This window comes from Carlito syrichta, unplaced genomic scaffold (genome assembly GCF_000164805.1).
Source record: "Carlito syrichta isolate Samal-C Ts95f unplaced genomic scaffold, Tarsius_syrichta-2.0.1 Scaffold123377, whole genome shotgun sequence".
NCBI lineage: Eukaryota > Metazoa > Chordata > Mammalia > Primates > Tarsiidae > Carlito > Carlito syrichta.
The window spans coordinates 122,670-135,261 of NW_007067473.1; the positions used below are offsets into that span (position 1 = coordinate 122,670).

The 12,592-nt window shown below is 38.5% G+C and overlaps 1 protein-coding gene across 5 annotated transcripts in view; it reads left to right on the plus strand.

Annotated features, from left to right (window-relative positions):
* Positions 1–12,592, plus strand: part of STIL (STIL, centriolar assembly protein) — a 65,633-nt gene that overhangs the window by 4,860 nt on the left and 48,181 nt on the right. For 3 of the 5 annotated variants that reach the window (XM_008048363.1, XM_008048364.1, XM_008048362.2), the window contains exons 2-7: positions 323–430; positions 4,662–4,774; positions 5,394–5,581; positions 6,993–7,240; positions 10,365–10,448; positions 12,220–12,306. In XM_008048363.1, coding sequence (XP_008046554.1) covers positions 323–430; positions 4,662–4,774; positions 5,394–5,581; positions 6,993–7,240; positions 10,365–10,448; positions 12,220–12,306 — 828 coding nt within the window. The remainder of the gene's footprint in view (positions 1–322; positions 431–4,661; positions 4,775–5,393; positions 5,582–6,992; positions 7,241–10,364; positions 10,449–12,219; positions 12,307–12,592) is intronic. The other 2 variants (XM_008048366.1, XM_008048365.2) reach the window with 1 other exon arrangement.

The following is a 12,592-nucleotide window of genomic DNA, read 5'->3' on the forward strand; positions in this document are numbered from 1 at the left end:
AATTGCCTGAGCCCGTGGGTTCAAGACCCGCCTGGGCAACTTGGCGAGACCTCATCTCTACAAAAAAATCAAGAAATTAGCTGGGAATAGTGGCATGCACCTGTAGTCCCAGCTAGTCTGGAGGCTGAGGTGGGAGGATTGCTTGAAGCCCAGCAGTTTAAGGGTACAGTAAGCTGTGATCTTGCCACTGTATTCCAGCCTGGGCAACAAAGTGAGACCCTGAATGCCACCCCCTCCAAAACAAAAAATAGTTAATTGTTCCTTATAAAATTTCTATTAAGTTTGCTATTCCTTGTATTTTAATTTAAATAATTGTTTTAAGGTTTCCTTCAAGCAGAATGGTACCTTTCCACTTTCCTCCATCAAAATGTGCACTTTGGAATCCGGTGCCAATTGGAGATTTCATCCACTTACATCTGAGTCACTACAGGTATAAGATGTTTTTCTTTTCATATCAAACCGGTATAAACAAGAGTCACAGGAGGATGTGTAAGGCAGAATTGATTACTATGACCAATTATTCATTTTTGTTTTATTTTTTCATTCAGAAGCTGCCCTCAGACAAAATATTCATCCTATTTCTTAAATCTGTCCTCATGCTTTAGAGAAATAATATTTTAACTGTTGTTAAATCTAAGGTTTCAGGTATTTTCAGTAGGAATTCAAAAAAGGTGAACTATAATAAAACAAAGTATTTTTCATTGTTTGTTAACATGGTGTTTTTGTAGAACATTGAGAAGATTGAAATGATTTTATGTATATCCCATTAGAATAAGATACAAATGATTTTGTGTGTATCTTATGGTGGTTATGTCCAAGACCTTGAAAGAAAGACATTGAAGTCTAAGCCTAAGGAAATTGAAAATAAATTCATTGAGATTTTATATAAAAGGTAGTTACTTGTCAAAAGCAGTATTCTGAGAATGGATTATAGTAGAGAGAGCCTGGAGTCAGTCTAGCTGCGAGATGCTTTTCTGTAATCACATAAATGTATGCTGTTGTGGTTTAAGGTGCTATAACTGGAGTTAGACTACCAAGAACAGCAGTCCCCAACCTTTTTGGCATCAGGGACCAGTTTAATGAAGACAGTTTTTCCACACAGCAGGGATGGGGGAGATGGTGTTGGAATGGTTCAAGTTCACAACATTTATTGTATACTTTTTTTTTTTTTTTTTTTTGAGTTGGAGTCTCACTCTGTCACCCAGACTGGAGTGCAGTGGCTGCCCCCGGCCACTGCAGCCTCAACCTGCTGGGCTCTGGTGATCCTTCCGCCTCAGCCTTCCAAGTAGCTGGGACTACAGGCGAGCACGACCACCCCCAGCTAATTTTTTTTTTATTTATTGTAGAGATGAGGTCTCGAACCCGCGGGCTCAGGCAATCCACTAACCTCAGCCTCCCAAGGCGCTGGGATTACAGGCTGAGCCACTGAGCCCGGCTATATTGTGTACTTTATTTCTATAATTTTATATTATATATAATATGATAATTATACAACTCGCCATTTTTTAAAAAGGCTCAGATGGAAGTGGTAAATAAAATAACGGTTAGGCCACGCGCAGACTAAAATAAGTGTTGTATTCTGACAAAGCCTGCCACCAGATGCAGCTGTACAATTAAAATATATCACCTCACTTGCCACTCACTGATAGGATTTTGATATGAGTCTGCAAGCAATTGATTTATTATTTTGGCTTATTATGGTCTCTGTGCCATCAAACCTCACTTCTAGTGTTAATCTGTATTTGCACTTCCTCTCCAGTGTTGGCATCACTGCCTCAGCTCCACCTCAGATCAGCAGGCATTAGATTCTCAAAAGAAACATGCAGCCTAGATCCCTCACACACACAGCTCCCAATAGGATTCACACTCTTATGGGAATCTAATACTGCGGCTGATCTGACACAAGGCAGAACTCAGGTAGTAATGTGAGTGATGGAGAGTGACTGTAAATACAGATGAAGCTTCACTTATTCGCCTACCACTCACCTTTTGCTGTGTGGCCCAGTTTCTAACAGGGCATGGTCTGTGGCCCAGGGGTTAGGGACCCCTGGTCTAGAGGGTAGTCCTGATTCTACTGCTTATGTATCCTTGATAAGGTAGCCATGGATCAGTTTCCCTAATTATAAGATAGCTATAATCATACTTGTTTCATAGTACTCTTGATTTTTTTTTTTTTTTTTGAGTTGGAGTCTTACTCTGTCACCCAGGATGGAGTGCTGTGGCATGCTCATGGCCACCACAGTCTCGACCTGCTGAGCTCAGGTGATCCTTCTGCTTCAGCCTTCCAAGTAGCTGGAACTACAGATGTGTGCCACTGCTCCAGCTAATTTTTTAACTTAATTGTAGAGACGAGGTTTTGCCAAGTTGCCCAGACTGATCTTGAATCCCTGGACTCAGGCAATTCTCTTGTCCCTGCCTCCCAAAGTGCTGGGATTACAGGTATGAGCCACTGTGCCCTTCTTTCATAGTACTCTTATAAGGGCTAAATAAGACAGACTGTAAAGTAAACGGCACAGTGCCTGGAATAGCTGGTATTCGATAAACGGTCTCTATTATTGGGACTTTGAGCAGTGTAACAGTATTCAGATGAAGAATAAAGAATGAAACAGGTGTGTGTGTGTGTGTGTATTTTATTTTATTTTATTTTTATTTTATTTTAATTTTATTTTTTGAGTCAGAGTCTTACTCTGTCGTCCAGGCTGGAGTGCAATGGCATGCTCACGGCCACCGTAGCCTATACCTACTGGGCTCACATGATCCTTCTGCCTCAGCCTTCCAAGTAGATGGAGCCACAGGTGCATGCCACCATGCCTGGCTAATTTTTTTGATTTCTTGTAGAGACAAGCTCTCACCAAGTTGCCTAGATTGGTTCCAAATCCCTGGGCTCAGACAATCCTCTCGACTTTGCCTTCCAAAGTGCTGGGATTATAGACCTGAACCACTGTTCCTGGCAACATGTATATATTTATTAGACCTGTTCATTCTTTTTTCCATGCCTCTTAACTATCTTTTATATTTTCTAATGCTGTCATTCTGTGCTACACTTTTTAGTAGTTTCATTTATTTTTTACCTCTACTCATTTTCTCTTTACCTTTGCTTAGCTGCCATCTAATCTGTTCATTAAGGATTTTTATTTTTGTTTTTGAGTCAGAGTCTCACTCTGTTGCCCAGGCTGGAATTCATGCTTACAGCCACCGCAGCCTCGACCTGCTGGGCTCAGGTGATCCTTCTGCCTCAGCCTTCCAGGTAGCTGGAACTACAGGCACACCCCACTATACCTGGCTAATTTTTTGATTTATTGTAGAGATGAGGTCTTGTTAAGTTGCCCAGGCTGGTCTTGAACCTATGGGCTCAGGCAACACTCTCACCTTGGCGTCCCAAAGTGCTGGGAGTATAGGTGTGAGCCATCGTGCCTGGCCTCATTAAGGTTTTAAAATGTGGACATATACTGTATATATGAAATAATGTTTATTATATATATGCATAGCTTATAGAATAATAGTAAACATTAAATGCTCATGTACCTGTCCCATTTTATACAAGTATATAATCTATTTAATTTTTTTAATTGATTTTTTTTTAATTTCTGTAAGTTCTGTAGGGTTCTTTTTAAAATTTGCCTGGCCTTTTTAAAATAATATCTTATTCCTTGCTCATCTTTTGGTTTTCCTCTTATATTTCTTGAAACATTTCAGTTATATTTATTTATTCAATATTCAGTATAGTAGTCCCCATTATATATGATTTCACTTTCCATGGTTTCAGTTACCCGCAGTATAGTGTAAGATATTTGAGAGAGATCCCATTCACATAACTTATATTACAATATATTGTTGTAATTGTTCTATTTTTTTATTATTGTTGTTAATCTCTTACTATGCCTAATTTTTAAATTAAACTTTTTCATAGATATGTATGTATGTATGGGAAAAACCATAGCATATATAGGATTTGGTACTATCCATGGTTTCAGGCATCCACTGGAAGTCTTGGACTGTGTACCCCTAGGATAAGGGGGAGACTACTGTAATGCTAATATCTGAAGCTCATAGACAATACGTAAACAAAGGGAAATATGACTGTTTTAGTCTAATTTTATTTACAAAAACAGGAGACTGACCTCATAGTTTGATTCCTGCTCAGGTTCATAAAATTAAGCCAATGCCTGGATAACAACTGTAGCTTCAGTGTCTGCTTGTTTCTGTTCTGGTTTTCAGGTGGGCTTTCCCTGGGATTTCCTGACAGTGATCTCTCTGTACATTTTTTTTTTTTTTTGAGTTGGAGTCTCACTCTGTCGCCCAGACTGGAGTGCAGTGGCCGCTCCCGGCCACCGCAGCCTCGACCTGCTGGGCTCCGGAGATCCTTCCACCTCAGCCTTCCGAGTAGGCAGAATTACAGGCATGCGCTACATGCCCGGCTGATTTTTTGATTTATTGTAGAGATGAGGTCTTGCTGCCCAGGCGGGTCTCGAACCCGCGAGCTCAGGCAATCCACTCACCTCAGCCTCCCAAAGGCGCAGGATTACAGACTGAGCCACTGAGCCCGGTTCTCTGTACATTTTAAAAGATGTGTGTTATATTTTAGGCAACTTCTTACGGCAGGGGGGTTTTCTAGGGTATCAAATCCACCACATTCATAAAAAAGACATGTTGTTTTTCAGAAATCCAAAACTTGTGGTGACTGAAAAGACCATCCGGCTTGCTTATCGTCATGCTAAGCAGAATACAAAAAATTTGCCATGCTTTTTACTTGGTTCTCTCACAGTGGATGAAGGTAATATACTTTTAAAAATTATTTTATGACTATAATATAAATTGTATTTATTGATGCAACCAATTATTGTATGTGCTGTGTGTTAATTTTCTTTGCTGTGAACCAAGGATATGAAGATGAGTAAAACTACCTAGCCGGGCTCGGTGGCTCAGCCTGTAATCCGGTGCCTTTGGGAGGCTGAGGTGAATGGATTGCCTGAGCCCGCGGGTTCAAGACCCGCCTGGGCAGGCGAGACCTCATCTCTACAATAAATCAAAAAATCAGTCGGGTGTGGTAGCGCAATGCCTGTAATTCCGGCTACTTGGAAGGCTGAGGCAGAAGGATCGCCGGAGCCCAGCAGGTGAGGCTGCGGTGGCCGGGAGCGGCCACTGCACTCCAGTCTGGGTGACTGAGTGAGACTCCAACTCAAAACAAAAAAACAAAAAAAAACCAAAAAACTACCCATTGCAGACTTCATAATCTAGTCAGGTGGAACAATATAGAAACATGTCTTTTTTTAAAGTAACAGTTTAGTTTACAATTGATATGACAAAGTACTTTTCTATAAGGTAACCTTGCTTGGTTGATTTTGTGTTTTTAATTAGCATGCTATATAATAGCTATTGTCTTTGTTCTTCAGATGAAGAAGGTGTGACATTGATAGTGGATCGCTTTGATCCTGGTCGAGAAGTACCTGAATGCTTAGAAATAACACCTACTGCTTTTCTTCCTGGGGACTTTTTGATTCCATGCAAAGTTCATACCCAGGGAGTTTATTCAAGAGAAATGATAGTTCACAATGCAGATGACTTCAGTTCAACTTTTAAGGTAAGCATCACTGATAAAATTTGATTATTCTTAATTCAGCACAAGAATCAACTATGTTTAGTGTGTTGTACGAGTATTTTAATTAACCCATATTTGAGAAGTAGTCATGATTTGATTGAATTATTGTGGACTTAAGATTAGTTAAATGTGATTTCTCAGGGTAAAAATCTTAGACAAGTGATAAAGGTACATTCTAGAAGAGGAAGCAGTGTGACAAAAATCGGAAAGTTCAGGATATACTCAGATTAGTGTTAAAGGTGTAGGTTTTTTGCAGGATTTGTGTGGTGATCAGATTAGAGTATTAGTTTGGTCAGATTATAGAGACCCTTGTCTACCAGGCTAAAGAATTTGAACTTTGAAGCTGGGCTCATTGACTCAGCATGTAATCCCGCACCTTTGGGAGGCTGAGGTGAGTGGATTGCCTGAGCCCGCGGGTTCAAGACCCACCTGGGCAACTTGGCAAGACCTCGTCTCTACAATAAAAAAAAAAAAAATAGCCGGGCGTGGTAGCATGCGCCTGTAGTTCCAGCTACTTGGAAGACTGAGGCGGAAGGATCGCCGGAACCCAGCAGGTCGAGGCTGCGGTGGCCAGGAGCAGCCACTGCACTCCAGTCTGGGTGACAGAGTGAGACTCCAACTCAAAAAAAAAAAAAAAAAAAGAATTTGAACTTTGTCACATGGGCCACGTAGTCATTGAAGGCTTCTGAAAAGATGAAACATTGTCAAATCATAAGTAAATTAATATGGCCAAGCACAGTCCTAGCACTTTGGGAGGTTGAGACAGGAGGACTGCTTGAGACCAACCTGGACAACACAGTGAGACCTTGTTTATTTATTTATTTTTTTAAAAAAGAATAGAATAAATCTGATAGGGCAGGCTGACTGAGGTCAGAGGGAATAGCCATTGCAGTAGTTGGGTGGATATGTATTAGAGAGGGATATATTATTCTGTAGTCAGGTGGTGGCAGTGAAACTAGGTGGGACACAGTGGGCATTAGCAAATACAGAGGAAGAACTAACTTGATAATTTGTGATAACAAGAAAGGAATCAAAGAGGAATGGTCTTTAGATTCTCTGAGGCTGAATCAGAATTATTTTATGTCCATATTTTTCCATGTAGTAAATATTTATTGGGGATGACATTCCCCAATAAGATTTTGAAGTGTTGCAAGGACATCTAAGTTGAAAATGTGTGGTGGAGCTTAGGACAGTAAATCTTACTTGCTTTGCTATCATTATTCATGTTATCTTTTGGTCACATGGAAGAAATGAGAACTGAAATGTTGTAAATCAGAACTAATTTAATTTTGTTAGCACAAGATATTATATGTGTATATGTACCAATATAAAATTAATTCTAGAAATATGAACACATTTCAATGTTTTAAAATATTTAATATTGATTCCTCAGGCTCTACACTACCACGTATGTAGCAAAGATTCCCTGGATTGTGGTAAGCTGCTTTCCCTAAGAGTTCATATCACTTCCAGGGAGAGTTTGGACAGTGTGAATTTTGATTTGCATTGGGCAGCAGTAACTCTAGCAAATAACTTTAAATGCGCACCTGTGAAGCCTATCGCCATTATCCCTACAGCTCTTGCAAGAAACTTGAGTAGTAATCTGAATATTTCTCAAGTTCAAGGGACTTATAAATATGGGTAAGTAAAAGATACGTTAGTGTAAAATTTTAAATACTGGTTGCATTAGTATGTTTTCAGGATGTCCACATATGTGAAATACTTATGTTTTCAGTTTACTTGCCAGAGATACAGTGGCTTGATCAATAACCAGGGAAAGTAAAAAAGGGAAGTTTTCTTTCAGAATTGTGCCACCATCCACAAAAATTGATGGTAAAAATAGTATTTTAAGATTGGTTGGGAAAAAAAAAAAGGGCAACCCCTTCAGATCTCCCCCACTGTGGGAGCTTTTCTGTCCTCTCAATAAAACCTGCTTCCAAAAAAAAAATTAGTTGATAATTTATAATTTGAAAATGTAAGGAGAAGTTATTTTTATATTATTTTGCCCTTTATAATTTGCCTAGGTTTTAGGTCATCTTTTTTTTTAAGACAGGATCTTACTCTGTCACTCAGGCTAGAGTGCAGTGACACTATCATAGCTCACTGCAGCCTCAAACTCCTGGGGTTAAGCAATCCTCCCACCTCAGCCTCCTGAGTAACTGGGACTGTAGGTGCACACTATCCTGCTCTACTATTCTTTAAAAATTTTTTTTTGTAGAGATGAGGTCTCGCTATATTGCTCAGGCTAGTTTCCAACTCCTAGCCTCAAGCAATCCTCCTGCCTCAGGCTCCCAAAGTGCTGGGATTAGAGGGGTAAGCCACCACACCTTGCTTTTTATTTTTTCCTTAGCTATAATCTGGCTAATTGTGAGCTTAAGAGAGATTGGATAATTTATTTATAATATGCAGTTTTATCTGTGAATAGTGACCATTATGGATAGAGAAAGGGAATAATTAAATAAAAATTTATAGTACTCTTTCTTACCAAATTATCAACTATTTGAGGGTGGAATTTCCTTACAACAGAATTCTTTCCCGTCTCCTGTCACCATTCTTAGTTTCTTAGGAAATGTAAGATGTATTCTTTCTAATCCTCAGCAGGGCTTTCTAATGCTTAGCAGGGCTGCTTCCCCGAATCTTCATCTATTTTCTTTATCTGTTATATACTAAAATAGGTTAGACAATATAAGACCCTCTGCTTTAAAGTTGACCAGAGGCAGTTCTAACTAAGCATTACACTTCCGGCTTCCTTTTCCACTGACTCCACCCTAATTCCTGTTAGGTCTTTAGAGCTGAAAATGTTTACCAAAGTGCATTAACTCCAAGTCTTAGTCTCTGAAAATGTGTTTTCAGAACCAGATTCTACCCGAGTGGTGCTTTCTGATTAGAGTGCCCCAAGGAAAAAAGTGTTGGTATATTCCAAAATAATACAGTGGTCAAAAGTCATAGTGATTTAAAAAAATGTTTGAATTAAATGAAACATTTAATTCTCTTGGTATAATAAAATAATTTTCAACTGGGGCATGGGATTCTTTGTTTAACCAAAAAATTAATTTGTACTTTTCTAAGTACTTGTGCCTGCCCATTTATTTGTGCAGCATGCATTTACTTTTCTTTGAATTATACATCTGTGACCCTTAGCATGCTAACAATAACTAGAATTTTCAGTATTCTATCCAATCACCTATTCCCCTTGCCCCATCCTATCTAGAATTATCTATTAAGTTTGTGACATTTGCCATGCCAAGTGCGGTGGCATGTACCTGCAATCCTACTCAGGGGACTGAGGCAGAAAGATGACTTGAGTCTAGGAATTCGAGGCTATTGTGTGTTGTAATTATATCTTTGGGTAGCCACTGTACTCCAGTTGGGGCATCATAGTGAGACTACGTTTCTTAAAAAAAAAAATTTGTTAGTCCCTGGAAATAAATAGATAAAAAAACCCTAATCATCTGTTAGTATGTTGCATCTAAACATGATGTGCTGCCTATAATGGAGGTTCATATACAGTGCTGGGAAAGCAGGAAGGTGTGTCCAAATTGCTGGGAAAATCATGGAAAGTCTGAACTAATTATCTTAAGGGATAGGAATTTATATCAGGTGGCTAAAGCAGGGGGAGAGCTTTCAAAGAAAGTGTAAATGTTATTGTTGATTCATAAATCTTATGCCAACTCAGGCTTAATCTTCTTGTCACAAGCCTGGTAAAATTGATTATCTTTGTGTTTTAGGTTCATTGTAGCAACAAAATATATCATCAGTAGTAAGATCAAGACTTTATATTACTAATAGCACTGTTTTTGTTTCTTTAATTTAAAGACAATAGGATTAACTCAATTCTGCATTGTGTTTTGGGTTTTTTTTTTTTTTTTTGGAGTCTCACTTTGTCGCCCGGGCTGGAGTGCAGTGGCATACTCATGGCCACCGCAGCCTTTACCTGGTGGGTTCAGACAATCCTTCCACTTCAGCCTTTCAAGCAGCTGGAACTATAGGTGCGTGTCACCATGCCTGGCTACTTTTTTGATTTATTGTAGAGATGAGGTCTTGCCATGTTGCTCAGGCTAGTCTCGAACCCGTAGCCTCAGGCAATCCTCTCATCTCAGCCTTTCAAAGTGCTGGGATTACAGGCATGAGCCACTGTGCTGATGTGTTTTGTATTCTTAAAACTTACTGTCAATAATAAATATAATAACAAGTGTAGATGTAGTATAATGTCCTTGTAGGGAAAATTGAACTTTGGGGTTTTATCATGATGGTTCCAAAGTTCTCTGACTATGGTTGAAGGAATAACATACATGGAGGATTAATTATATCTCTCTAATTCTGCCTCCTTCAGTTAGAAGTCATATCAGTTGCAATCTTGTCAAATCGCTTAGATGCTTGAACACTTCCAATAGCAGGAAATTCACTTCTCTCAGGGAAACCTATTTGGTTCTGATTGTCTACCTTAATGTTAACACTTTGGATTAAAGTAAGTTGTAAGTGACATTACAGAGCAAAACTTTGTAAAAAGGTATGTAATCTTCAATGACCATTTTAATAGGTAGTAGAAGTTTTAGCATATTAAATCTCTTTAATCTCTTCCTTTTACCAGAGTCTTTCTTTATCACATTAAACAGTTTGAGCTGTTTTTTTCTGTGTGCATGTATGTGTGAGACAATGTTCATTTGAATCATATCCCCTAAGATATGCTTTAATACTCAGGTTATCTCTTTTAGGTAAAAAGTACATTCTTCCAATTATTTTTACATGAATGTCTTCTATTTAGATATCTTACCATGGATGAAACACGCAAATTGTTACTTTTGCTGGAATCTGATCCCAAGGTTTATTCTCTACCTTTAGTGGGAATGTAAGTGTTGCATTACTTATGAAAACCATATTAGCCAAATATATTCAAATGTATATGACAAGCATGTGAATCAGTTATATTGTGAATATTTAGATCATTTTACAAAGCCACAAAAGGCTACTGATTACTAAGCTTTCTTATTTTTAAGTGCAGAATCAGCTAAAATAAGCTTTCGCCCAATCTTAGGAAGAATCCTAATGTAGAAAACAGATAAAAGCTTAACTTTTCTAGTTGAAGTTGAAGCCTTAGAGCCCTGTTTCTTCAACCTTCTTCTTTTACTACCTTTTGTAAAGACCCAGGGCTCAAAATAACACTGTTTAAAATCTACTGCCAGGCAGTCTTGCAAAATCCCCTTTAGTGTTAACAGCTTTATTTTTAGAGTCAGTGATTAATGATATTTAGACAGATTATTCAGAAATTTATATTCATTTAAGTATTTATTGATTGCTTATCATATATAAAGTATTATGTTTGAGGCTGTATTGAGGTTTTATTTTTTTTAATTTTTTTTTGTGGAGATGAGGTCTTGCTTTGTTGCCCAGGCTGGTTTCAAACTCCTGGTCTCAAGCAGTCCTCCTGCCTTGGCCTCCTAAAGTGCTGAGAGTATAACTGTGAGCCACTGTGCCCAGCCATTTGTTAAGTTTTAAAACTCCTTTTCAAGGAATTTATAATCAAAGTGAGGTGATGAAATATTCAAATATCTACACATAGAAAAATTAAGTATATAATTTACTATGAAATGAGCAGAATAGACAATGACTGTTTGTGAGAAAGACATGCTAGGAGGCATTTTCTTAGAGAGGGCAAACTTGAGTTAGACCTTTAATTATTTGGATAGCAGAAGGGAGGATTGATGGACAAGGGAGCCCATGTGAGGGAATTGCACGTGCAAAGTTAATGAGAATGCACAAATGTTCTCTGTATCATGAAATCTACTTACAGTCTGTTTGCTGTGGTCCTGGTATTGGTAGTGGGTTATTGATGTCTAAGTGAATATTTATTAAGAGGCTTCTGAGTTTCGGGCTACCTATATATATTACAACATTTAATCCTTAACAACTGTAACGTAGTTTTAGGGTGCAAACTTTAGTCTCCCTTAGTTCAGCTCATTCTTTCCTGTCCAAACTAATTTATCCTAGCATTCTACTTTTACTTCTATTAACCATTTTTGGTCCCACATCTCAGGTGGAAGAGGGCAGAGAGACCTGTATACTTGTTCTCTCTTTCTCTCTCTCTTTCTCTAGATATATATCTGTATTATATGAAGTATGTATAGCTGTACAGAGGTAATTATATAGATAGAGATATCTATGTATTCTCCTTTTTTGGGGGTGGGGGGCTGGAGGTCCACTCTCACCCAGGCCGAAGTGCAATGATCATCTCACAGCCACTGCAGCTCAGGTGATCCTTCTGCCTCAGCCTTCCAAGTAGCTGGAATTATAGGCACATGCCACTACACCTGGCTGAGTTTTTTATTTCTTAGCCAGGTGTGGTTTTGCCAAGTTGCCCAGGCTGGTCTCAAACCCGTAGGCTCAGGCAATCCTCTCACCTTGGCCTTTCAAAGTGCTGGGATTATAGGTGTGAACCACTGTGCCCTGCCATATTTTCCTTCTTAATTATCAGTGTGTTTATAGATTTCTTATTGATAAAGGCCTTTTAATGTATTGCTGGTAAATACCAAGAATCTACCTTATTACCTTGAGAATAATGTAATCTAAAATATATTAGTTTGTAAATGACTATGTTTTTAATTTCTGTTTTTTTCTTTTAGTTGGCTGTCTGGAATTATACATATTTATAGTCCTCAGGTATGGGCTTGCTGCTTGAGATACATGTTCAATTCTTCTGTTCAAGAAAGGCAAGTGATATTTTATTCTATAGTATTTTATTTTTATCTTTCCCCCCATCTATAGTTTATCGGTCTCATTTAAAACTCATGTAATATCTTAACCTTTTATAAAGATGTACATTAAGAAAAATCAAAACTTGTATTAAAGGACTATGTTAAGGCTATGTTAAGTGCAAGGGTCCTGGGTGCGTCTACAAGGAACAGCAAGGAGGCCAGTGTGGCTAAAGAGGAATAAGGGAAGGGTAGAGCAGCAGGAGATGAGCACCGAGACTTAAGTGGAAGACTGCTGTTAAAC